Source organism: Aythya ferina (genome assembly GCF_964211825.1).
Source record: "Aythya ferina genome assembly, chromosome: 10".
Classification (NCBI taxonomy): domain Eukaryota; kingdom Metazoa; phylum Chordata; class Aves; order Anseriformes; family Anatidae; genus Aythya; species Aythya ferina.
This window is the reverse complement of record NC_140306.1, coordinates 9,427,360-9,454,998: the sequence shown is the minus strand read 5'-3', so window position 1 is coordinate 9,454,998 and position 27,639 is coordinate 9,427,360. Positions and strand designations below refer to the sequence as shown.

Genomic DNA, 27,639 nt, shown 5'->3' with positions numbered 1-27,639 from the left:
GGAGGCTGAACTCGGTGGCCACACGCCCTGGAAATCCTCGCCGAGGGGTGGGAAGCGCCGTGCCGGCAGGGAACGCGAGGCAGGCGGTGGCTCGCGGCCCCACACAGGGCTGTGCACACACTTCCATTTTTGTCTCTCGGAGCCAGCAGGGGAGTTGCAGCACGGCGCAGCCTTATTGGGATAAACGCTGGCAGCGAAACCCCTGGAGGAGACCCTGAATGGGAACCGGGCTGTGGGGCCAGGTGGGACCCGCTGCTCCCTGAGGCCTTACCCCAGGTCCCCCCCAAGGTGGCCGGTGCGGGGGGAGCACCGCGTGCTGCTGCTCCTCACCGCACCTGGCTGCAACCCCAGCCCCTTTCTACGAAACCATCGTGCACAACCCCGCCACGAGCCATGGTGTGGGAGGCCGGGGGTCCCTGGTGCAAGCCCCCCCGTTGCACCCTGGCATGTCCTCAGGGTGCCGGCCAGGCGCGGGGGCTTGCAGCAGAGACCTCCAGAGGTCCCTCCAAGCTCAGCGATGCGCTGCCGGGCTGGCAGCCTGCAGCACGGACCTTCAGCCTGCTCCAGCCCCGCAGACACCGACACCGGTGCTTCCCCAAAACGCAGACGGATCCTCAACCCCGTTTTGTGCCCCTCAGAGCTGCTGCAGTGCAGGGGAGGCAGCTACAGAAGGGAAATGTAAAGGGAAGGGATGCAGATGTGCCAAACGCCCGCTGCTGCCTGCAGCTGTTGGCTGCAGGACGGCCTCAGCAGCCCCTCTGCCAGCCCGGGGGGTCCCCAGAGCCTGGGGGCTCCTCAGGCCTGCCCACCCCCACCTTCTCACTCATTAACACCGCCAAATCAATGGTAAAGTGTAAGGGCAGTGCTTTCCTTCCTTAAACACCAGGGAGCTGAAAAAAAGTAATTCTCCCAGTGCCATGATTCAGGGCAGCTGAACACTAATGAGCAGCTCCCTGTTCACCTGCTGAAGCAGGACCTTGCCCCTCCCGAAGAAACAATACAGAAACACGCGGTATTTGTGATGGAACAATGGCTTTATTAAATTCAGGGAAAGGATCCCAGCCTTTCCCCGTGGGAGGACAGCACTGGGCCATGTGGACTCACGGTAATAGACACATTTTGTCAATATCGAAATGCTTCTTTTGCCAGCAGCAGCTCCGATCAAAGCTCAAGTGACAGAAATATTTGAAGCAGTGGAAACTTACAGTCACGGCTGGATATCCTGGGAGGATTTGCTCTGCAGGAACCGAGCTGCTGTGTGTGTCAGGTTGGGTGAGCAGCTGGCCCTTTCTGACTCCAAATCTGTGTGTCTGGAGTGAGTCCGAGCTAGAGAGTTACAGGTCCCTAAAGGATTAGAAACATCCATCGATCACCGGACCTGTTGAATGTGACCGTCACTTCTTCTGGCTTCTGAGAGGCATCTTTGGAAAGTGTAAGTTGGGCAAGTCCGTGATTAGTTAAGAGATACATGGGACAAATATAACAGAAACTAAATAATATTCTCCTGGATTTCCTGAAACCAAGAAATTTCAGCCTAAAAGGAGAAGAAACACCATACTCAACAAACCGAGATGCTGGGATTCTGCTTTCCTCAGCTAAACTGCCCAAAGCTCAGAAACAACTCTCGGGACAAATCTGAACCTTACCAAAATCAATCAGAAAAATACCCCCTACTTCCCAGGGAGCTCAAAATCTGAACTGTCAGACATACAAACCAAAACAGAGCCCACGAGTGAAGAGCAGAGCTAAAGCCTCCAGCTGCAAAGATATTATTCCACGTATCTAGATGAAAAGTTTGGAGCAGATCTAAGTGCTCGGTCTGGTGGCAGGAGAATCAGCGGTGTGCCTGTGATCTGCCAGCTGGTTCCTCCCCGCTGAAAGTCTCCGCAGACACTTCTTTGCTGCATAAATGCAGCAGTAACCACAGCCCGAGGCATTCCTGCTGGTGGCAGGGGATAAAATAATACAGATCCACTCGGCTTTCCAGTATCTGACAATATCTCCGAGGGGGCAGTAACTTGTCAAAGCGTGCCAGGCACGAGCCTTGCTTGTTTCCAAGGGCTGTAACACACACGGGTCACTCAGCCCTTCTTGCCAGCCCAACAGGAGCTCATTCACCTGCGTGGGATCAAATTCAGGAGGCAGCAGGTAATGCACCTGGAGGAAGGAACTGTGACTGAGATGGCCACGCCTGCACTGAAGACTGAAAACCAAACGAAACCCCTCAGTCAGAATAATCGCTATCAAAAACTAAAGAGCAGCATTCCGTGCTCTGCTGGGGCAGCGCGTTGCCAGGACCTGGCTTACTGGAGCCTGGAGAGCAGCTCATCTGCTTTCCACCTGTTGTGCTGCACAGGGAAAATACATTCTCCTGGGGAGAGGAATCCCAGAAGTTCCTCCTTGCGCTGGAAACGATCACTCTTTTCTTGTTTTCCAGATTTCTCCTTGTTTTGTCTGCAAGTTGTTGCACGCCTTTACTGGAGCACGGCACAGGTAGGAAATTCCTTGTAAGCCTCGGCTGAGCACCGCTGAGCATCTGTTGACTGGGAGCTGAAGAAACCGGGTTAGAGTTTTCTAAATTGAGACCAACCGTGTATCTGGGCAAGCATTTTTTTCTGGAGCTTCCCAAGGCAATAATCCTGTTTGCCCTTACTTGCTTCAGCCCGCCGTCAGCACCTCTAGAGAGCTCTCCTTTCCTCTTGCTGGGGTATGTTTTCTTCCTCTCCATTATTTTATTCCAAGGGATCCTTCCTGACTTCTGCTTTGCTTTGTTCCCCACAGCTACATTCTCCAGCTCATGGTCTGTGGATGAGTTCCCGTCTCTTTGCCCGGGCACGTTGTTCTGTACAAAGAGGTGGCAAACCTGAGGCTGCCTCTGTTGTGATGGTGTCACATTTTTAAATGCTGCAGTGCTCCTCCTGATGGCCTTCCTCAGAGGAGTTAGCAGAGACACTTCCTGCGGTACGGGGCACTGTTTCTTCTGGCTCTCCCCAAGACACTGAGTGTTAGCACAGCACATACAGGGATGGGCAGCACAGCTCTGCGCTCCCGGAACAGATCTCACCTCCTGCACAGTATTTTCTCTGCCACACACCACTTGAGCAACGGGGCTGACTCCAGAAGCTGTGCTGAGGTCCTTCCCAGGTGTCCCGTCCCCAGTGGGCTGGCTCCCCACGGGCAGGGCTCCGTGCTGAGACGGACCCGAGGAGCTGCAACCCCCCCTGCCTCGGCAGCACGGCCAGTGCTCGGTCTCCTGACGTGAGGCACAGCCCTGGCATGTGCCAGGGGAGGTCTGAGAAGAGTCATCCACCATCCGAGGGGGGGCTCTGGCACTGGATATGAATGTCTGCAGCTCGGCTAAGGCACTAGGGAGCTTCAGGGAGCCTAGTTCTTCACACAGCTTCAGGTGCTGATCGCTCAGCTGAGCCAGCAGTGACTCCAGGCTCTCCTTCAGCTGCTGGACGCTGGATTTCACATCTGAAATCTCCACGTCTTTCTGGGGAAGCAGGGAGCAGAGCAGAAGCAGTAAACAACACATTCAAAGGTACAATAATAGGACTCACAGAAGAAACTTTGGGTTCTATGCATCGGTTAGATGCCTTACCTTGGGTACCAGCCCAAAGATTAGCAATTTGTGTCCCCCTGTGCAATACGCATCTCAGACTGTCCCACAACAATGGGAATTTTGGGACTGGGGGACTTGGGTTGCCCTCTCATGTGCTGGCACATCACATCCTCGCCAAAAGCAATTCCTCCAGCAGGGTCTTTGAAAAAACCACACCACTCTGGGAGGTCTGGAGTTCGCTCTTTTGTCTCTGCCTCCCACTTGTTCTTTCCTGACCTCTTTTCTCCTCCCTCTGGGAAGCCAAAGGAAGGAGGCACTGCACTTCTGCAAGGTGCCCTCCCTTCGCAGGCATCAACTCCTCCAGCAAAGGCATGTGCCAGCGTGAGAAAGCCGTGCTTGATCATACACCTGCCACGATAGGGCACTGTTGGGCTCCCTCCTTACTGACCAGGATTTCATCAGAGCTTACAGCGCTGTGAACAGGCTCTTGGGTAAGCATCAGTCAGTAGCTGGCCTAGAATTAGCATTTTAATATGTCTTTCCCTCTTCATTATAATAGGAGCAGTCTACTTTATAATCCTCTATCCGAAGACAATTTAATATTCAGTTAATATTTTGAAGAAATTGGAGAAATTCAGACAGAAGATTCAGAATAAAAGATTAATTTCTCCACTTACGGCTGCAAGTCTCCTCTCCATCTCCAGCAGCGCCTGCTCCATTTGGCTTTTATCTGCCAGGGCTTTCAGCACCAAGTCACTGTGACTTTGAAGAGCATCTTGCACTAAACAGGCAAATCAATAAAAAACACATTTGGCCTTTCATTTGTAAATGTGAATAAAGTACTATCAATACCATTGCTACTTCCTCCACGGCTTGGCATGAAATACTTCACTGTGCTGCACAACCAGAGCGATTCGCCAGCTGAGATCTCCCCAAGCACCAAGCGATGAACAATAGGGTGCATGTTTAATGCAAAGCACTTGAAATTTATAAGATGCTGAGTGCAGGCCAAACCTCATTTACTGTGTTCTATTAATATGGCAGCCGGGGATGAAAGGCTACGCGAAGCTGGGGAACTTGGTTGGTTCAAGGCAAGGAAGGACGAGGCTTCATTGTCTGTGAACTGTGCTGGGACAGGGACCCACGTGGGACTGGCTCAGCCCCATTTAACTGACCCTCTTCTGTGGCCAGCTGATGGTAAATGGGAGCTTGAAAGTGTGACAGGAGTCACAGTGCAGCTGGCACATGATTTTTTCAGACGATTCAGCAATAATATTAACCTCCCGTGTAGCTGCAGTTATTCTTACTGTAACCACTCCTGTGGCTAACACACCACATCGCAGGAGCACAGTTTGCAGCTTACAAGGAGGTGACAAACCCTGAGCAATCGTACAGCCTTCCTTTGAAGCCATACACCATGAAGCACAGAGAGACGTTCACTAGACACACCTGGCCTTCCCTTTGGACAGCACAGGGAGGTGTGTGCGGATGACGAGGCTGGGCAGGAACGTTTGCGGGTTGTAACAGAACAGGATGCAAAGTGCTCCTGCAAAAACACCTTCCCAAGCCAACTGGCCGGGAGAACTGAAACTCTGCAGTCCTGGACTGCCACTGGGTGCCTGAGAGAGATCCGTGCAAAGCCCGTGCTCCAACAAGTGGCTACAAGAGCCCTGCAATTAATTAATCCTCTTTTTCTCCAAATCCAACATGTTTGATTGACTTTGGTGTCTGCGGCGATAAGAGCCCAGCTGAAGCTGTTCCTGCACGTGGAGCATTTATCTCAGCTCCTCAGGGTGGCTCTTCTCACCCCAGAGAGGCGTGCTCACACGCTGCAGAGCTGCAGAGAGCTCAGGATCTCTTCCCCTCCTGCCCAGCTATTTTCATTAAGCTTGCAGGGACTTAATTATCTCGGTGAGCTCTGCCCTTCTGTCAAACTCTTGATGGAATTGGCCAAAGAGTTAAAAACTATTAGGGAGAGACAGACAGAAAGTACTTGTATAAGCTTTGGTTCTGTAAAAAAAAATAAAAATCAGGGACGTTTTTGAAAGGTACATTTGGGAAAGAAGAAAAGGAAGAGATCTGAACAATTATGGGCTTACTAGTTTGTTCTCATATTGTCCAAGGTTTTAGGCAAGACCTTAAAGGAAAGAGTAATCAAAGATAGGAAGGAAAATGGAATAAAACGGAACAAGACTTTATAAAAGGCAGATTGTGCCTGACTAATGTAATACCCTGTGATAAGATAGGTGACTTTTTAGACAAAGGCAATGCAGTGCCTTTGTGTAGACTCAAACAAAGCTTTTCATCATGTAATATGAAAAAAGCTGAGAAAAATTGTGAGGGGCACAAAGCCTCAACTAAAGGGAAAAACTCAGCTTCTGAGAGGGGTGAGAGGAGGGGAAAACACAGCTCTGGGAGCACTGCTCGTGGGCCAGTCCTGCCTAAATCTGCCGTGGTGACTGGGTGCAGGAGCCAGAAGGGCACTCAGGCAGCTAGCAGGTGGCACAAAGCGGTGTGCCAGCCCCGGGGGCCGCAGACCAGGTGAGTTTTGGCAGTGCAGCGTGTGGGGGGGCACAAGCTCTGGCTGCCGGGAGCTTCTGTGCAAGCACGGCACGGCTGGAAGCCTGTGCACAATCCTGGCCATCTACGCGCAAAGAAAAATAGACCAAACTGGGACACGTGCGGAGAAAAGCTACTAGATAATTAAGTGCTTAGATGATAATCTCCTCTTATGAAAGGAGATTGAAAGCGTTGAGCTTATTCAGCCTCACGTAACGGGAGTCCGGTGCTGCAGGGGCTGGTGGCTTGTGAGAGCTCCTTCCTACGTGCTGGGGGTTATTTTATATTTTCTTCTCTTCCTCCAAAGCAGTGGTGCTTGGGCACAGAGCACTCCACTGTCCTCTGGGAGGAGGAACCCTGCGGCTGCTCTGGCCATGCATCTTCCTCCCAGGCCTTGGGTTAACGTGCTCAGGGGGAGCCTCTGCACCTCCTCAGCACGGCCATCACTTTGCTCTCCACAGAGCAAGGCTTACTTCTGAGGATTACCTGCACATATTTAACTAATAAGCAATCTGGTCCTGCAGGCAATTCAGTTGCCCCTGCTTGCTCTCTCTTGCAGACTTTAAGCTTCTGCTCTTTTGTCCTGACAGACGTTGATGTTTTCAATACATCCGTGGGGGAAAGTTGTGACTTGCAGGATGGGTTCGTAATGGTGGGGTGAATGTTTCCGCGGGCCCTCGCAGACTTTGCATCTCCCTGCTTAGACCTGAGGGGTACCTGCAGTAGAGAGCAGGTTTTGGGGAGGCTGCCAGCCCCTCCAGGCCCGCAGTCCTACCAGGACGAAAGCAGCAGCGACTGAAGCAGGGAACTCCCTCACGTCACGTCAGCGTGTTCCAGCTGTATGCAGCGAGGATACAGGAAGGCTTACCTCCACTCGCTGCTCTTCCCCGTACGCTACATTTTAATTCGGAATTATTTTTAAAACTTTCTGATTTCCCTAGCCTGTCTGTTCTTCTCCAGCATGGTATCCTCGGTCTATAAATAGCACTGCATCCACTGGGCTTGTGATCTGCGTATACGTTTGACTCAGCACAGCGTGCTGCAGGCAAGCTCCCAACAGCCAGCCTTTTGGATGTGCCTCATTTGTACGTGTAGGAGTATTCTGCAGGCAAAAAAAAAACAACACCTCGGTACAGAGGAGAGGCACTCTCCTTCCCTCTCTGGCTTCCACACCAAGAAGTGTTCAGACTTGTCAAACATTATTAAACAAAACAAAAGCAGGGGTTGATCTAGACTGAAAAAAAAAAGGCGTTGAGATGGCCGAGCCAGATCAGATCAAGGACCCTGTTAGTCAAATCTCTTGTCTTTAAAATGATCAAGAACAGCTGCTTCAGAGAAAGTTTTCTTCAAACAAACCCTGCAGCAGATAGTTATTGAACAGCTCAATCATAGAGGAAAAATCTTTACTCAGTTAACGGGTGGATTATGCACGGGCTTGTGCCTCTTTTCTAAGGTATTTTAGCCTAAACAAAACAGTTTTTTACAACCTGGAACATCGCAATGCTTGGATTTGCTGTACCATTGTCTTTGACTGCCACCGGCTTACAGTAATAACATGAGGAATGTGAAATCTGTCAGGAGAGAAATCACCTCGGGCTCTCCGGGTAGGTCCTGGTGGCCCACCGAGCGAGCCCACCCTGCCGCCCGGTGCTGCAGAGCCTTCCCAGCAAATCCGCCTGCTCTGGGGTGCAGCTGCACTCCCAACAGCTGAAAATTACAGGCTGAGCAGCCGCAGGAGGGAGTGTCGGTCTCCAGCCTAGGAATATTAAACACCAACTGCTTCTGATGCCTATCTATCGTTGTCTCTGCCATTCATCCTTAGGTTGGAATGACAGCACGGAGGCTTTAAATAACACCCTGGGGGGAGGTTGGTTCCCCCGTGCCACGGTGCAGTAGGGGACATGGGAGGTGGTATAAACCCAGTGAGACACGAGCAGCAATAACAGCTGAGGAGCTCAGCAGAGCACCAAGCTTCCTCCATAGGCAGTCACAGAGCTGCAGACATTTAGAGTGTCACAGCTGCATCCTGCAGGCATACCCGGAGCGATCGGCTGCCAGGTTTGTGCCTGCTTAGGCTGGGTCCCCTTCCACTGCACAGGAGACATCTGCAGCAGCAGCCTATGGGGTAGGCAGCCCCTGACCTCTGCTTGCTTCACAGCAGATTGCTGTCCTGTGGCCTGAAGTCCTGAGGTGTGGGGGGTCAGCATTTACCGAGACAGTTACACGTCCTCCTGACATCCACACCAAGGCCGTGCTGGAGCCTGGTGAAGTTCCTCACCTCAACAACTTTCACTGCCGGTCACTGCATGGCTAGCTAGCAGCTATATGGGAAAGGCGTTTCTTTTAGCAGTCTTCAACCTTTTTCACTTTTCAGTCGATACAAATGCAGAACGTAAGGGGGCTGCCTGGGTGTCACAGCCCAGACCACACTGCTCACAGTAAGCACGGTCAGATCGCACCAGTACAAGCACAGCGAATTCCCCTGGAAACCTTGCCAGCAACTACTGGGCCTGGGGAGTCTCCAAGCGAGTCATGTTTGAAAACTGCCCATCAAACACTGGATTTTGTCAGAGAACTGCATCAGCTCGTACCTCTGTTAGGGAAACATTGCACATTTTTTTACCACCACTGCTGGTAGAGGACTGTTTGTGGTATGCTTGCCGGGAATATGCTCCTCATTTGCGATGAAGTGTTGCGGAGGACATGGCTGTTGTGAGCTGTCACAGCTGGAACTGCCAGATACCAGAGAAGCAAAGCAGTTCGGAGAGGGCTGAGCTGTGAAAATCAGGATTTGTATAAAAAAAATAGAAAGCTTTGATATAAATGTGGGTATATAAATGAAAATGAGGATAATAAAAAAATAAATGAGTTACAGGAGATGAAAACAGGAAGAGTGAGCAAATGGTGAGCTGGCAAGTCAGCCAGAGAAACTCTACATAAAAGTGGAAGAGCAGAGGAGACATGGTCTGCTTGCTTCTTTACATCCCTGTGCACAGCACACTGAGATGTGGGCAAGGAAGAGAGCAGCTGTGCCTCTGTGGAACCTGCTCAGGCAAATGTTCTCTCATCACCAGTGCCAGACACAGCTCTGTGTGCCTGCGCATATGGACAGGCGCTCAGAAGAGAACATTTTTTATCTTATTGCACAGAGCATGCCAGCCCAACAGCACTTGGAAATGCTTTGGAAATATATTTTGAAAAATATTTTCTGTTTTGTGTGTAGACTCTGCCAAATGTACTTGCTACCTGCTGCTATAAAGGAGGCCTGTGAGACTCCTTACTTGCTCCTAATGAAGACGGACTTGATTTGAAGTTATACCTTTCTTTACTTTGCAGAGCTCTTTGAATGTCCTGGTGAACGACTTCTGTCTCTGAAGAGAGCCTCACCATCTTCTGCATTCATCTTCTGCACGTCAAATCCCCCACTACCAACGATTTAACATCTCCACCTTGTCACCTACATCCCACGGTGCTGTATCATCAACCACCGGTATTCAGTGCTTTATTGGCTCTGAATTTAGTTCTTTATCACCTGAATTTAGGAATTTTATACCAACGGAATTGCCTCAGTTGGGATCTTTTCAAGGCACTAGTGCAGGTATTTATGTGGTGGGAACTTAATTATCCATCACTGTGATACCAGTGAAACAGCAGTGTTTATCAGCAATTAACCAGTGACAGATGAACCTCCCAGAAATATAAAAAGAACAACATTGTGGAGCGTGTGATGGTTTTCATTATATATTCAACATTCTGCAGCATGATACATTACAGAAAGTGCCAATTTTTCTTTTCAATTGCTTTGAAAATCTAGCAGCAGGCACCTCTGGGAGGTTTCTCATTTCATTCAAGGCACATTTATTTAAAATGGTTATGGAGAAGAAACAGGACAGCTGAGCAAATGGTATGGAGGGAAGAGGGGGAATTATGAACAATAAATTTGATTTTCAATGCCATGACAACTACTTCTGTGCAAGAGGTATACAAATTTAGGCAAAGCCCTGCCTCAGAGTGGACAAGCTGAGGCAGTGAAGTAATTAGGAGATGGGCAAATGCATAATAAGAGGCTTTTTGTGCTGGCCAAAACAGACAGATTCTTGCTTACATTAAGGCCCCACCGAGAGCACTGGCCAAGCACAGCAAGGGAGTGTTCTTAGCAAAACATGATTGGTATTTCAAACGTACATGCTACCATGGCCTCGTGAAAAATGCACCAGACTCCATTCTTTTTGCCTGGGAAGGTCTGCAGTGACTTAAAGGGTATCTGTCAAAGCTGTACTTCATGGAAGCCACATTTTACTGCATGGTAAATATCCTAGTGCTTTTGGGAAGGTCTGTTACCATGCTCTCACAAGGTATAATGTGCACTTCTTGCGTGTTTTGAAGCTGGCTTCTTGTTCTTGCACAGAGCAGTGCAAGAACAGAGTCCTGACAGGGTGTTGATAAAAAATAATGGCAGCATTAAAAATTACTGTACTCTCAAAGGCTCAGATCTAAGCCAAATTAGAAACAATTTCTCTGAAGCACTTTCCCTCAATAAAGACTGCTACTAAAAGACTAGCCACTTCAGAGACAGAGCTGTTCAAAAGTATTTTACATTATTGGCTTTTCTGGGAGGTCACCCTTTCATCACGGTAAAAGTGCATCTCATTACTTGCTTCTTACCTAGGAAGAGCAGTACCAATTTTGCTCATACGTAAAATGCAATCACTTCAAGCATTACGGGGAGATGGAAAACTTCAAGCTAACATGAATATCTGAGAATGCCTTAAAAACTGAAAGTAGACATTCAGGATTTAAATATCTATCTCATTTTTACTATGTATTCCATTAGTGTACCAGATACAGTCTAAAAATGCTCATACCCTGGGCAGGACACAAAACCAAAGAGATGCATCTGTCTGTACGTGCATGGTGTCTAACCATGCCACGCTTAAGTTCTTTGACATGAGAGCAGAGACATGGTAAATATAACATAACAAGAATAGAAAAGCAAAGGCCATACTGTGAATAGGTCTTATTTTGCTCTTCTCCCTTATGAGTAGCAGCTGTGAGTGGCATGGCTTGCATAGTTCACCCCAGCTTGGAGACAACACGCGGACATTCAGCAGTTTGACTGTGCCCTCTGCTGTTAACAGCAGTACAGAAAGGACTCACGTGTCTTGGAGATGGTTTCTAGATGAACCACAATGGATTTGTTCCTTGAATTGAACATTTCTTCAAATTTGTCCAAGCACGCTTGCAGCTGCAAATGTGAAGGAAAATGAAAAAATTAATATGTTGTCTTTTATTTGTGTGCAAAAACACTGCCCTAAGTCCCACAGAACAATGACTGCAACTCATTGCTGCAATAACCTGAAAATGGACATTTATCTGTCACTTGGAAGAGTTTGTCCATCCATTGGTTGCAATCCCAAAGGAGATATGGAATGGCTCAAATGGCTCATAAAGTATTGCAGAAATCTTAAATCATTCTGCAATAGAGATATTAATCTCTAAAAAAGCATCAATAGCAACATTATTCTAATTATTTATTAAAAGTTACGGGGAGAAGAGACCTTCGTCTTCAGAGAGTGAGATACATTTCATTTACTTGTTCTTGAGAGCAAGCCACTTTCTTTGGGCAAGAGGAAAGAAGTTGTATTTGCAGACAGCCAAAGGCTGTTCTTGCTCCCAAGCCCCAGAGAAATTCCATTGCTGACTCTGAGACAGGGCCCTAAAGCCTGTGACCCTAAGGACTGGCCACAAAGAGGATAGCATGTGAAAAAAAAATATTGACAATTGTTGGTCTACAGTATGTAAGTGTTCAAGACAAACAGTCTACCAATTCAAACATCAGCACAGAAAATGAGAGCAGGTGAATGTTCTGCAGCATTTATAATTCTTCCTTATTCTGGGCTCTGAATTTGAAGTAACTTACCCCTTGAAGCCTGTCGTTGATACTGGAAATAAAGGTGCTTAAGACCTCTCTAAAATGAAAAAGAAAAAAACAAAACAACACAGAAGGAATAAAATAGACATGTAACGTTACTGAAGTAGTTAGAAACTGAAAAGATCACAGTAAATGTGAGACATGAAATACTGCAAGGCATAGTGCGGTGCACAGTGTAAACACAGAAATGTGCTTACTTCAGCAGACATAACCCTTTGAAGTCACATTACTTGTTTTAGGAAAGCACAGATTCTGCTAGGTAGAGTAAGAAATATATAAATATTTGTGTATGTACACACATACAGACATGCACATATATCACACAGGGGTATATACATATTTTTTTTTAACTCTCCCAGTTTTGGCGTAGCGTTTCTGCCTCTCCCAGAAGTTTCCTAAGGCATTTACACAACTGCCTGTTAGCTGCTGGGGTGTTACCGCTGCACTATCTGCTCCGGAAGAACCCAGCCGTGGTGGAGGTGACGTGCCAGTTGCTGAGATACATGAGTATTATATTTGGACTAAAATAACTGTGGGAAAAACAGGGAAAAAAACTGCGGCATCAACAAAGCCCAAGCCAGGAAGAACAAATACTGCAAATCCTTTTCTCCCGAGATTATGCCTGTGGTTTCTGTTATCCACCCTTTTGAGTTGAGCGAGCCTATCAGGAACCAGGCTATATTCATGATTAACCTATCAAACAAAAATGCTAGGACTGTTGCTAAGCAAAGCGATAACCTATTTCCTCTCTGAAGATTCGGGTCATTTTAAATTGATCATTTAGTAATCCAAACTGCAACAAACAGAAAGGTGGAGGCCAGGTAGAGGCTAATGGTGAGAATTAGGCAGGGCTTCTGAAATATTCCTAGCCTTAGGAGAGGAAGATGTTCATTCTAATAGTCAAACTTGTGGGGGATATAAATGGATAAATTACACATTTATCTCTGTAAAGATAATATAGTTATTTATATAAACATGCTTCTAATCTGGGAGTGCATCTGGAGCGCAGAAAGAAGCATAATTAATACAAAGAAGAAATAAAGGATAATTAAGAGTTCTGACTAAACATTTAAAACTGTGTGTCCATTCCTCATAATTCACTTACAAAAATCTTCCTCTTCTCTAATAGGCACCAGAGCATCAGATTTTGCATTATCAGAAGCATAGTGCCCATTGCAAACGAGAACGAGATACACAGTCTGATCTGATTAAAGGCTTTTAACAAAAATGTGTTTCACTTTGGATGTTACATTACAAAATGTACAGAGCTAAGAATTATTTATAGGTGCACTGGGGAGCTTGCCATCTTTCATTTTTGAGATTGAAACTCTTAGCTTAATCCTTAAAGTCCTAGAGGACCTACAGGTACATTTAATTCTTAACGTCTGACAAAGAGCTCATTAGCAAATTATACTTGACTGTTCCCAAAAACACACATACAAAAATCCTCTATATCAGAAAAAAATATAGAGATAGGTGCAGGTTTATAACACTGTAATCACTGCATCTTCCTCTGCACAGAAGTATGCTTGGCAATCTCCTTACCTGTCCTAAATGTAAATGTCATCCTAGGAGTCCCTTTTATACAGTCTATAAAATTTTGAGAAATATGGACTTTCACAAAGGAAAACAAACAAACAAACAAACAACAAAACCCTTGCTGATCAGATAAAGAAGGCAAAGGTAAATTCAGGATATAGTTTTGTTGTTCCTTCTGGCTTATGGCTGAAAGCATTACATAACTCTCATCGCAAGTAAACCTTATTCTCTCATCTTGTGACTCTTTCCAATCAGAGATTATCTAAAATCTGAAAGGACACTTTACTTGGAGAAATCTGCAGCTACGTCATGTGTGACTTTTAAGAGGAGAAGGAGGAGCTGCAGGGAGTGATAACAGATTTCACGGGAAGAACTTGTAATGGATGTCTACATACCGATCATATTTGTCCTTTATTTTGTTCTTATTCACTTCAAAATTTTCCAGGACACTTTTCCCTCTTCCTGCACAAAAATTAAGCAAGCCTTTTTCTCTTGTATCTTCATCAAATAACTGTGGTTTCGTTTGGTATTTAGTGAAAATACTGGGCTCGCTCTGTTGCACAAAAGAAAGGAAAATGTTGAAGTATAAAAATAATCAGAACATTAATTATCAAAAACTATTTCTGTACCAAGTGCTTTGCAGACAGAGGGTTCACAGTGATTGGACGTGACAGATTAGATCGGGTGAGGAGATTAAGAATTTGACAAGATTATTGTTCACTTAGTGTGCCTAGTTTGATCAGCTCCCTGTGGAACTGAAACTCAGACTGAATTTCTTCAGACTCAAGGCTTTTCCATCATCCTGACTGTTTTCAGTTGGTTGCAATCATCAGTTGCACAACACAGAGACTATAAAACAATTTCAGGGTGCTCTCTGTACATTAATCTAAAGGAAACCCTATTGAATTTCCTTTTGGGTGACATCATTTGCTGCCAAGCAGCAACATCGTCAGGCTGTAGCTGTTTTTCACATGCTCCAATACACATTTCAGAACAAGAAGATAACATTAGTATGAAAGCAGTGAAGACCTTCTTCATTCTACACACTTTCCAGACACTTTGTGACCAAAATAGAAATGCCTTTTCCTTAAAACATAAGAAAAGGCAAATTTTGTTAAATTGTTTTCTTTCATCCTGAACAGTGAGTTTCCTTTCCTGCATCTGATGAAAAGCCACACATTTAAAGGACAAGATCTTCAGCAAAACGCAGGGGACAACAGACAGGATCTGGAACTGAATGGCTGCCTAGGGCCACGGAGCTGGCATGACTGCTCTTTCCTGATCTTTGCTCTGAGGTGTCTTTATTTGGATCTGCTGGTATCTGCTCGTGGTGCAGGAACTATTTTAGTGAGACTGGTAACATCAGAGGCCACGTGCTGTAGGAGAAAGATTTTGAGCTTAGAAGCTCTTCGTCTAAAGTCATTTAAGCATCTACCATAACAACAATACAGCAAGGTAGCTTGCAGGAAATGGAATTAAATGCCGAATACCTGTCATTCTTGCAGAAAGCTAATAAAGAGAAACGCAGTATCGTTCAAAAAAGGAATAGATGAAATATTCTATCTTAGCTAGCTGGTGTAGAGACATTAGATTGAGAACAATTTCACATTATGTTAGTTATTAAAAATTGTGATCAAAGAAAATATCCCAATAATAGTCATATAAATAAGTTTTTTCACCAACCAGGCTGCTCTTTTGTCTAGTTACAGTAAATATGTACTCCTCTTATTGTATCAGAAGGTAACTTGATTTCAGCAGGCTCAGCCAATTTTACCACCTGTTTTCAGTATTTTCCATTAATTTAGATGGTGGCTGTGTGTGTGCAGGGCTGCATGGGGGAACAAGACTCACGTCCTGGGAGTTGTGCTGTCCCAGCTGCGTGCCCAGCTCCAGCGGTGCCGCTGCCGACTGCACATTCTCCGGGCAGAACTGGGAGCCAAAGAGCAGCTGAGAATCACTCAGACTCGAGTAGTCGCTGGGAGCATTGCTCCGGACGGAAAACTTGTTAGGCCTGAAACAGGACAGAGTGCGTTGTGAGTGAATCTTTCTTTTCCCTGAGTGCCACCCAAATGAACCCTTCCCAGCTGGCCTTGACTTCGTGCTATGTTCCTCTCTTTCTGTTCCCTTTCACAGACACAACTGCTGCCAATTTGCCCCCCAGGACTGCGGTACGATGCCAGGTTCCCCCAGGTGAAGGTTTCCCACTGGCTGTACTGCTTTTTGTTCTGTCAGAGCCTGCCTTCAATTATTTTTTTTTTGCTGGCAAAGACAGAGACTTCTTCATTTTTCGTATTCCATTGCTCCATGTTTACAAGGTCGGATGAACTGCTTAGGCTAGGTCCAAATGTAAGAAATGCTGGCCCAGGCTTATTCTCCCCAAATTAAGCTACCAAAATGCAAGAGGTGTGTTGCTGCCTTTGGTGCTGTTTCTCAGTATCAATAGGTGAAATCCTTTCTTCCACCTCATCCACCTGTGCCACTGTACAAAGCCTTACCCCAGCCCTCCCACAGGAACAAAAATCTCACCGTGTAACAATTCCTAAAAAGGGTCAAGGAAGAAACAAACTGAATTAATTAAAATCTAAAGGTTTACTAATAAATCACAAGGACTTTCTCCTGATCAAGCCTGGCAAAACAGTGATAAACGGAATGGAATTAGAGATCAAAATTAATGAAGGAGACTCTTAGGCAGACTCTTCCATAACAAATCATGTAACTAAAGTAAAAAAGAGCAGGAGACTAATTCGTGTGTCTAACAAAAGATGATCACCCCAACATTTATTAGCAGTGACGTGTTCGGTTTAATCCCCACTTTTGGAAGGAGCCCAAACACCATACACACAAAAGGGAGAGGGTTTAGTGGGAGCATTTGAACTGCTCAGCCTCCCTCTTCTTCACAGAGCGGTGTCAGTGACAATATCATATTAATACTTCTGGCTTTGAGCTCACCGAGTACACTGAGCTGCGGTCAAAAATAGACAGATGAGGTATGGGTTTGTGCATCCTCTAAAAGCCTGATAAATCTGCCTGAATTCAAAACCTCCCTTGATCTTTCCGTGGGCCCCAAATCTACCAAAAGAGAAATCTGAACGTAACTTTCACTTGCACGGCTTCCTGTTTCCACCCCAGCTACGCTTTGTACAAAAGAACTCACTTTATATCTGCAGCCCGCAGCATGTCAGGAAGAGACATGAGCACGCGGGCTGCCACCACCCCACGTGGGCAGCACCCCGGCCTGCAGTGTGGGTATCACACCTCCTGCACTGGTTTTCTAAACCTGACAATCTTTTAGGCAAGAAAGCTCCCTCTTAGCTCGAGGAAGGGTTTTTACACTCCCCAAGTGCTTCCTGCCAACGCACGGCTCCATGACCCCCTTGGACAGCACCCGGTGCTCCTGGTGGATGCCACATCCCTGCTGGATGCCCGGTCCCCTCACGGCACCTGACGGCTGAGCACCAGGCTGAACACAAGGAGCTGCAGCTCAGAGGTCTCTGCGAGGTCTGGGTGACTTCCCCGCCTCTCTCTGCACTGACACCATGACCAAAGAAGGCTGTAGACGGCTCTGGAGCCTCATTTTTCTGTCTGAAGTCCTGTCTTGGTGGTTAGTTTAGGAATGATGGCACTTCTGCAAACTATGGGGGGAGACGAACCAGATGTCTCTTTGAGCACATTCCTTCCCAGATTTCTTTCTCCCTTGCTAAACGCTGCTGGCAGTTAATTTGCTAACAAAGCCATCTGGACGAGGCATCAGCCTGGCCACGCTTGGGCCAGGCCTTCCCGTGACGGTGAGATCAGACAACCACGGCTCTCCAGCCACCTGACCGTTTCCTTCAGGGTGCTGGGCTTCACGGGAGCATGACCTGTCCTAAATATAAACCCTTCCTTATGAACAGCGAGGAAGCATTCTAGAGATTCAATCCCGGTTAGAAGTCCCTCCTAGGTGATGCAATAGTTTATCTCAGGAGAACTCTTAGCTTTCTGCTAAAACGAGCCGTTCCCTGAGTCATCCACGCATTTGTGCCAAGAGTGCTCCTATGCTGTTTGCACTACTGGATGCACTCAGAGCAAAAAAAAAAGATGTAGGTATGTAAGACAAGCGCCATCACAAGCTCCTGTCAGCTCCAAAAGCGCTAAATCATACTCTGCCAACCATGGAATGGGTTCTTTTTCCCACCTAATTGAATGCAAGGTATTGTAATATTGGCAGCTCCGACACTTTCTGTAATATGAGCGTGACCTCAAAAATCTGCAGCCCTCTGCATATCTGGGGAGTCAGCTAGCTCGTCGCGGTCTCAGTTTCCCTGTTGTCAGTGTGAATACCCCTCCCCCAGAGAAGTTGGATCTTTGTGGAGCTTCTTGCATTTTTCCCAGTTCCAATCAGTTCCAATCATGCAAATACTATCACCAGATGTGAACGTATCACCTTTCGGCTAAAGGGCCTGCCTTGCCCCCAAATAGCTGTCAGATATAACACTCCCAGAGAAATACAGCACGCAATAAATCCCCTCTTCTTGTGTTCCTAGATGTTCCTAGGTGCATCAACACACTAAAACACGTAACTGTAGTGTCATAGGCCTTATTGGTCTGTAAAAACAATTTTTACTCGGCTGTGTGGATCCATCTTTATGTGCCAACACCAAGCTCCAAGAGTCGGTTGGAAAAGCAATATGAGTCTCCTACAATTTCCAAAATAACATCCTTTGGTGGTGCTGCTGTGATTTTATTTAGTTCCATCATCCTCCCTGAACCTGTGCCAACATCCCTCCTTTTCTGAAGCTCTGTGGGTGAAGCTCACTTACACCTTCCTGACATATTTCTTCAAAGCTTCTTTCCCAAGAAGAAATCTTCTTCTCCTGGTAGCAATCTTGAGCTGTATCAGTACGATAAAGTTCCTCTTCTCCTGCTTGCTGTCCATAAAATCTCCTAGCCCTTCCTGCTCCTTCTCATTTAGTGACCAGGACTGCATCACAACAAATCCAACTGAAATGCTGGACGCTCCTTTTCATCTGCTCTTCCTCGTAGCTTTATTCTGTATGTATAGGAATTGTCTCTAGCACTCCTATGCTGCTCTCGTAGTTACTATTTGCAGCCTGTCAAGGTGTTCAGCAAACAAGCAAGGATCAGCATTCGCTTTGGGTATAGAGAAGAAACTTTAGTATCCAGGGGGCTTGGAGGAGTTCAAATGAAGGAGTTTTAGTTGCTACTGCAGCTTCCAGCCATTTACTTTGCTGGAAACAGCATCAGCATAACATTATTTTTCTGTTCCCTGTCCTCTGGAATTGAATGACCTGCTTGTTGCAAATCGTTCATTTCATTGTTGCATTTGTATCCTATAAGGAATTTCTACAAACAGATTTTGGCACCAACCTGAATGTATTAACCACAACAGGGTCCCTATAGGCTTTTCAGCTCAGACACTGCCTCCAGTTTCCAGATTTCAGGCTCAAATTCCTTCCGCTCTTGTTTTAATTCCTCAAGGTCATTTTTACTCTCTATGAGCAACTCCATTATTCATTCCAACGTGATTCAATAGCACCCAGACATTCCTCACCTTGGAAACCGCATTAGCTCCTTTGTCCTGAGCAAGGAGCCAGTAATCAGAGATTTCTGCGGCACAGCCTTGTTTACTTACACAAAATTTATCCCTGGCCACATTAGGAATCAGACATTTGGAGGTAATTTTTTGCCCCCCAGTCTGAAGCTGTCTTCCAGCTTGCATGGCACACTCAGTTTCTGATTCCTCCAAGGCTCAGGGTTCTTACAGCTGCTCATTCATCGGTGTTGTCTTGGCTGTCTCCATTTTCTGATAATTCTGGGACCTTAAGGCAACTTCAGAATTTGTGGCTCTGCTATGTGGGATGGAAATTCGTGAAATAATGGATCGAGTAAGGCTGTTAAACTTGGAAGATGTTTCTCAACAGCAGAAATATGATGTAGAGAGCAATGGCCCAAGCAGGCCTCAGCTTACAGCATGCTTTTTGAATGCCTCTTTAATATTTTTATCATGTATTGGCCTTACATGCTCTCTGGCAGGCTTTCTGCTTCTGATGTCTCTGGAAATAGGTTTATTAGTAGTTTTTATGCCTCTAGCAAGTTACTGCTTTTCACATGAAACAAGAAAATTCTGGTAACTTCAATTTAAAATCATAATATATCATTTCCTAATTTTATATTTTTAATACTCTTTACTTTCTTAAAACACACCCTCTCATTTTCAATAGTCTTCTTTACCATGCCATTTAGCAGTATCAGGCTGGTACCAGTCCATCTCCAGTTTGATCTGATAGCTTGTAGGCATTAGTTCTATGCTTCAGTGTGACTCTGAATAATGAGGCTCTTCAGTATGAGGTCTAAATAATCTCTGTGCCTCAGGCAAACATTTAACCCTTTTGGCTGTCCCTTTACATTTATTTTAATGAGGCTTCGTACTTCTATGTCAGTATCTTTTTTTTGAAATTACACGTTTCTGTGGTGGATTTTCGGCTTTTGTTGCTCCTGCAGAGATGCTGAGTCCAGTTCATTATTGCCACTTTTACAGCAGCACCACAAAAGTAATATTCTGAATGAGGGTCTTATGCTCAGCTCGAGACCAAGGCAAGATGCATTTCTTCCTTGGGAGTTCCCTGGCTGAGGCGGGTATTTATGGTGCTGAAAATCTAGTTTCAGCATCATGCCCCAGCGATGCTTACCCGGTCGATATAAAGCTAATTGAAGCATCATTGCTTTTGTGACCGCTATTCTCAGGTCCTCTGTGATCCTCCTCCGTGTTCCCTTCTGGCTGGGCAGTCAGCAGTACAGCTCTAATACGACATTTTCCCTAATTAGCTCTGGCATTTCAATCCACAAAAATTGTGTTGTTTGTCGATACACTTAAATTGACTCTAAGCTTTCTCCGCTGCATAGCTGTCACTTTATTGGCCTCACATCCTCCCACCTTCTTAAATAATTGGCACCCTGATATTACAGCGTCCAACTAGATAACTTTCCTTCCGATGAGTTTCTAAGATCTCTATTATGTCAATATTTGTACATTACAAACAGGCAAAACAGGGACTCTGGTTACCCCATCCTATTTCTCAGACTGCCAGCAGAAACAGAGAAGATTATGTGTGCTTGACAGACAGATTATGAATAAAACCCCAAGTCCCCAGTCTGCTGTGAGACACAGACAGAAAGGAGTTACAAGAGGTGATGGTTCAGAGCAATCTTGGGCTGCTGCAGAAACTCTGTCATGACCTTATTACATCACTGGAGCTCTGCATTTCTTATGGACCTGGTGGCAGCTGCTCTCAAAAGTAACACCCTGCCTCAAACGTGCAAAGAGCTAACACTGTGAGCTGTACCCTGCCAATACTATATGCTGATTTCATGTTTCAGCTTAGAAGCTCTCTTAAAGACAGTATTCTGCAGTTTATACATCATATCCTGCTGTAGTGAGAAAAGTATCTAGTAACAGGAGAAGAGAGCCGGGAGAAGTAATTAACACATCTTCCCCCCATCTCAAATACATGCACATACTCCTATGAATAACTTTTTTTTTTTCCTTAGAAAAAGTTAATTTGCTGTCTGAGAACCCTCTCCTTCATCTTAATTCTTCCAAAAGCCCAGCTGCATTTTCAGTAATGTTTCATGACCTATTGGACCCTCTCAACTCACTTAAAAAAAACGTGGAGTGCTGAGGAGTAGGTGTTAAAATCTTGTCTGTATTTTTCTCCTGCATTAATAAAATAGTTAAAAGGGAAGATCTGGTAGCTGACAGGACACTTTGGAGGAGGAAGGAACTCAAACAATCCCCTTACAAACAGGCACCAGTACTTCTTCTACTCATTTCCTTTGGTATTGCACAACTCCACAGAATGCTTTATACATATATAAATTACATACATATTATATATACACATACAGACATTCACAACTAAATTTCCCCAGTTCAGTCTCTGACCAGAATGAAAGTCGCAGGTTTCCAAACCACTGAGACATAACTTCTTAATTAAATTTAAAAATATATATTAAAAAATCTGCAGGTACCAAGACAATAGAATTATGCAATGCATGTTTATAAAGACTACATCATGACAGATATAAACACACTTTTCTCTGAATTGGCTCCCCTTTGACCCTTGCATCTGTGCAAAACTCAATTAATTCATAGGTATATGACAAGCACTTTTATAACGGGAAAGGAAACTGCTATTATGCTTTCATTATCATCCATCATCATGGTAACATCAGGCCACATCAGAGACAGTATGACTAAAATCGTGAGTTTGAACAACAGTTAGTTATATAACTACCAGAGGATCAGACGACCAAATTCATCAATTAGCTTCCCCAGAATTAAACAAGAGATAAATCTGGCTCTGTTTTTTAGCCAAGTGATGCAAAGAGTATTACTCTGCTACATAAAAATGTAATATGTCTTAGCGTTTGCTCTCCAGATGTTTAATACAAGTAATATTTGTTGTTTCATTGTATATTATAGATGTGGAGACTTCTAGCTGCTCTTTGACTTCTGCTGGGAAAAAAAATCAGCCATGCATATCAATGCAGTATATGGAATAATTTTGGTTACATAATGTGTAATGATATTGCAAATTATGATTCATTTTATCTATCTTTTACACAAGGCAAGAAAGGAACATTTAACTTATCTAATTAGACATGTTGCATAAGATAGGCCATAGGACTTTCCTGAATAAATTCCTGCTTGAAGCACAGAATAGCTTTTAGCAGAACATCCAGTGATTTTTAAATTCCCTACAACGGTAAATCTATCACAGTGTTTAGTAGGCTGAGTATGCAAACACAAACAGAATCACAGAACAGGTTAATTAACCAACATTCACCAGACCAGGACTAACTGCAGATCAATTCTAGAGAGATTTCTTTTTGTTCCCTCAGCTGTCCCGTGCCCATGCCTCCCCCCATACTCCCACCCCTTCTTTGGCAGTACAGTGACAATGCAATTGCGGCAGAGTCTCTAGAAACAGTCTCTAGAAACAGAAAGCTACAACAAAATGGTGGCTTCTGCTTTTCCAGCACCTAGATCACCTCCTAGGTTATGTATCTTCAAAAGTTTCTGTCTCTCCCTACCCTAGACCAAGACAAGAGAACAGCCTTAAAATCACCAGAAAGTTGGGAAGCAGGGCAGGCAGAACAGCTGTTTCTATTAATCAGCACATCCCATGTTTGAACCAAACCAAACCACATTTCACTGTATTGCACCATAGTTGCAGAAGTGCCTCTTAGCACAGGAAATACAACCTGCTGTTCCTCAGGATGCCTCTGTTTATAGAACTCAAACCCAGTAAATGGACCACTAAAATGTTTAATTTGTGTAAATGTTATTAAACAGCCAAAGCATTGATAATCCCAGGAATGTTTTACATTGGCAGTGCAAGACCTCCAAAATATGTTGTACCATAACCTGTCACATGTCAGGATGAGGTTCCTTGTATTTACAATTCCCTTATAATCTTAAGAGAGGCTGTTGTACTTAACAGGCTCTGTGGTATAAATTGTGCACACTGGGAATCACGCAGATCAAACACACATGACGTGCAGTTAGTGCATGTAGCAAGAAGGCACATTTTTGTATTTTTCTAAGGTAGGAAACTCTGAGCCAATGTGGAGAATGGAGAGCCCTTATCTGGAGACATATGAATGACCTCTGGAATGAACACACCATGAGTGTCAGGATACGTAAGCCGATGGGAAATTTCTGGCTTATCTGACCTCACTGTACTGTCAAATACCACTTACATGCATTTTACTGCAAACTCACAGGGTAGTGACCCTGAGAAAAACACAGCCCATCCTGATGGCTCCAGTCTGATAAGCACGAAAATGGTGAAAACATACAGCACTTACCCAGAGGCTGTTGGAGTGCTGAGCATCTCCTTGATGTTCCAGACGTTAAAATTCATTTTTTCAAGATTGACTGTTAGAAAGGAAAAATACAAGAGCTGTCAATTGCAGGTGTCAGAATAAAACCACCCACAGGGCCACCAGCTGCACCCTGATGGTGGCAGCACCCCACCGGCCTCATCGCCTTGAAGCCAGGGCATTTTTGGGGCTGGGAGTGAGGCAAGGCTCCCTCTGGGCCCTGTACCCATGGGATTCATGTACTGCCCAAGCTCGGGGCAGTTTGTGCATGTTTCCTCCCTCATCACCCCCTCTCCGGACATCCCTCCCCACTCCCCAGGCATGCATGGCCACCTCCCTCCTACCCGCTGGCTGCAATGTCACGGTGCTGCCCACACTCTGCCAGCAACGCTGCAAGGAGGAGAAATAAGAAAAAGAGTTAAAGCCGCCTTAGGATGGAGCACACCAGCTGCAGGGGGAGATGAGAGGCACCTGCGGCCCCAGGGAGGCCCAGCCAACATGGCTGACGTGGCCGACATGGCCACCATGCGGCTGGGGCTGGGCCTGGCTGCTCCCTGCGGGTCCGGGGTGCAACCGGCATCCGGGTGGGGGGCTCGGGGGTCCCCCCTGATCTGGGCTGTCCCCAGGCAGATGGGGGGGACACCCTTGTTCTGGGTGAAGGGGGTGCTTGGGGCTGAGTGCCCCATGGCTGGTCCCTAGTGGCAGCCATAGCACACCAGGTGGCTTCGTGCCCAGGGGCTGTGAGGGCTCTCATGTCAACAGTGCTCTCAGAAATGCAGAACGGCTTAATTTTACCCACCAGTATGACAGAAATAACCCATGATCTAAACATGCCCCGGAGAAAGATTCTCAAATATGGTTTTACTGGAATTTTTTCATTGCACGTCACTATCCTCCTCATCTTCAAGAATGGAAAATGGGCATGCTTACTTGCCTGTTTTTTTTCCCTTTGATTCAAAGTAATTTTAATGCTGGTTAAACCGTTTGGTTGTCAGTTTTGAGGATGCTCCATAAGCACTAAACCACTGCAGAAATAAGGCTGCTGTAAATTTACAGATAGATTAGAGAAGCTCGACACATCCCCTTCACGCTCCTCCTGCCTGGAGAGCAAGTTTTAGTGTTAACAGCAGCCTGGAGCTCTGAGGTGTCAAAACAATGCCTGTGTTGTGTGTCATCCCGAACAACAGCAGCGTTGATGTATATATCTGCTTTCCTTAACAAATCCTGCAGAACCGAAGCTTTCACTTAAATAATTCTGGACTTTTACCCACAACAGACTTCTTGGAGCAACTCTGCTTCTTGTTTTTGCTTGTAACTACAGGGCTACATCTGGTATAAATAGCTGGAATTTATCTCCACGGCTTGTTAACTCTCGACCGTGTGATGATCCAGTGGCGGAAAGATTTTCTAGGACTGAAGCAGAGAATTGCAGGCTGTCTGTGCTCCCACTGCAGTGATCTGATAATGGCCAAGCTGTCAAAGGCTTAAAGCCTAACCTTCCTCCAGAGAGCGCTGCTGTGGGGGACACCTGTGGCTATGGCACTGGTTGAGTAAATAAGGGCTTTGCTCTGCTTCTGTGCTTTGTACAGCTCGGGTGTACAGACTGACACCCAGTTCTGTTATCGCTGCACTGAGGCTGGATACAGCCCTGCATCACAAACGGTGGGGTTCTGTCCTTTTATTGTTCATAACTGGAAAGTCTAGAACTCCCTTCATAGGAGACCACAGGGCCCTGTATCCATTTACAGCACTTCCCCTGGTATTAGGAAAGGATTTGCTGGTACTTTGTGCACCAGCTATAGGACTTGGCACCCGCTTGGTGCATTATTTTAAGTTATTATGCAGAGCTATTCATATTGCTGATGTGGCTGGAGCTTTCTGGTTTGAGCGTCTACTGAGTTTGTGGAACGTGATAAATGAGATTTTGTATTTCCATCTCCCCAACAACAGAAAGAAATTTCTATAAGGAAACACATTTTCTTAATTATAGGTTTGACAGCTAGCTCCAGTCCCAGTCTCCCCCCGTCCGTAGCAGAGCTCTGTGGAGATCTGCAGTGTTGCCTGGTGCTGGCTTGTAGCAACAGCTTCTAGCATTAGGGAGTTTGGCCAGATACTTGAAGGTTTTCATTTAGTAAAAATTAAAAGAACATGCCAGGAGATAGACAGCAATATATCTTGTACATTCCTCAACTGTTTTTCTTTCGTTCGTTAGCATTTCATTAGCAGCTCACATGAGCTCTTCAGTTAATAATGTGTCAGTCTTAAGCGCAGTCAAGGCCATCGTTCGTTTTGCCTTTTTGCCTGAAGATTTTTCCATCCATCCCAAGATGTCCTTGGCTATTGTCCTGGCCACTCTCTTCTCCTAATTTGGCTGGGATCCGGGTCTAGTACCCAAAAGTGAAGACAGAAAAGAAGGAGCAATCCAAGCTTTTAGAATAGGTCACGGATTTTTCTCTGTTTATCTCAAGTGAAACAGTCAAGCGACATGGAGCTGCAGTGGGTGGACGTGTCCCAACCCCCCGAAACATGCAGGAGGCAAGGGTGCTAATAAAAGAGCAGAGAAGCTCTCTGCAGAGCAAGGGCTGCTGGTGCCGCCAGGCTGGCACCATTGCCACTGGAAATGTCACCAGAGCAGGGACACATGACAGTGAGGTGCTCCCAAGCCGTGGCTTTCCCCTCTCACAGCATTGGTTTTGGAAAAAACAGTGCCAGGCACCGGCGCCCGCTGCACAGCCCCCTGTCACTGGAAGGGAACGCTGCAGAGGAGGTGCGCAGGACTGTCAGCGTGCTGGTGACTCAGCGCCTGATTTATCCTGTCCATGCGATGCTCCCATGGGACAAGCTCATTAATCAGGTCTGCGTCTCCAATGCAACTCCATGATTTAGGGTCCCACACAACAAAAGTTGTGAGAGTGAAGTTCTTACGAGCCTCAGTGGCTTCTGGAAAGGGCTGGCAGGCTGGGGAGAGGTACCACGGCTGTCCCCTCCCTGCACCCCTGGAAGAAAAAGTCCACCAGGGCTAAGCTTGTAGGAGGGGTGTTGTAAAAATGGGATGCTGCTGCAGTATTCACAGGAGAGGGCCAGAGCCCCCCTGTGCTGTGCTTGGAGGATGGGATCTCTCTTTCCAGCCCCCAAACTTCCCAGCACAGCACAAGCTGCTGACTTTGTCCAGCTGCCAGCGCATGCCCCCCGCTGCTGAGGCACAGCTTAATCACGCATTCAGGGCCCCTGCTGATGCTGCTTCTGGCACAGCTGTGGTTTCTATGGCAACTCCAGAGGTGGATGCAGGGATACTCCAGACGAGGTACCAGGTATCCCAAGATATTCCTCCCGAAACAGAGGCAGGCAGCTCCTCTCTGACCCATGCCCAGCATCTCCCACGTGGTGCCCTGGCTCATGGCACAGCTGGGTATGGCACTGCCCTGGCTGCTGTCACGCTCTGTGGTGCCTTGGCCGCTTGTTTCCCCCTGTGCTACCCACCCGAGGATCACACCGTCCGTCTTCTCCAAAAGGTCAGGCATTCACACTTGATATTTACCCGGACCTGTGAGATCTTTCTAATGCCATCTCATTAAAAGACCAAATCCCTCGGCTGTGTCTGCGGCCGCTGCTCTGTGCTTTGGGGTGCGTGACTTTGCATGGAGCCAAAAGCAATAAGGCTCAGGCAGGGCCACGGTGCTGAGCGATCTGGGACATCAGCACAGAGCTCACCTTCCCATCCTGATGCCAAGAAGTGGGAAATGCGGTGTTCCTACTTCCCCAGGCACCAGACCATGCTCCAGCCAGTGTGCTGGTGCTAGGGTGAGACCACGGACTCCAGAGCAGCCACCCTAGGCAGCCAGCAGCCAGGTCAGGAGCAGCTGGAGGAGCACCCCGAGCTGGGCAGCAGGGCGCAAGTCCCATGGGTAGCAGCAGAGACCTGTCTCATGTAGGGGATGTCTCTTTTCTTGCCAAGCCTCTTATTTCTCAGCAGCACTTTCAGTCTTCCAGCAGCCACCTCCATCCCGTCCTCTCTTGCACACCAGCTCCCTCTGATAAAACTCCTCTCTCTGCCACTGTGTTCACCCCCTGAAGCCTCTTTGCCCCATGGTGCAGGGTCCTGTTGGGGAAGAGCTCACCGGGCTTCCCCTTGGGTTTTCCCAAGGGGCTGCAGCACATC

General features: G+C 46.4%; 1 protein-coding gene and 1 long non-coding RNA gene across 3 annotated transcripts; one reads left to right on the top strand and one right to left on the bottom strand.

The window, feature by feature from the left end:
- Positions 1 to 2,224: 2,224 nt before the first annotated feature.
- On the bottom strand, positions 2,225 to 27,559 carry IHO1 (interactor of HORMAD1 1; the record flags this gene model as incomplete). Of its 2 annotated transcripts, none has more annotated exons than XM_084531060.1 (9): positions 27,192 to 27,559; positions 23,825 to 23,870; positions 23,466 to 23,535; positions 15,447 to 15,606; positions 13,991 to 14,148; positions 12,045 to 12,093; positions 11,282 to 11,369; positions 4,243 to 4,346; positions 2,225 to 3,496 (listed from the first exon to the last, which is right to left on the bottom strand). In XM_084531060.1, the coding sequence occupies exons 1-9, from the start codon at positions 27,381 to 27,383 to the stop codon at positions 2,225 to 2,227; spliced, it is 2,139 nt and encodes a 712-aa protein (XP_084387186.1). In that variant the 5' UTR covers positions 27,384 to 27,559. The 2 variants fall into 2 exon arrangements, with proteins under 2 accessions (XP_084387186.1, XP_084387187.1); XM_084531061.1 differs by having other exon boundaries at positions 27,400 to 27,559.
- Positions 2,234 to 4,449, top strand: LOC311442206. The gene is made up of 2 exons (XR_014696514.1): positions 2,234 to 2,493; positions 2,782 to 4,449. It is a non-coding gene; the product is annotated as an uncharacterized lncRNA (long non-coding RNA).
- Positions 27,560 to 27,639: the final 80 nt, after the last annotated feature.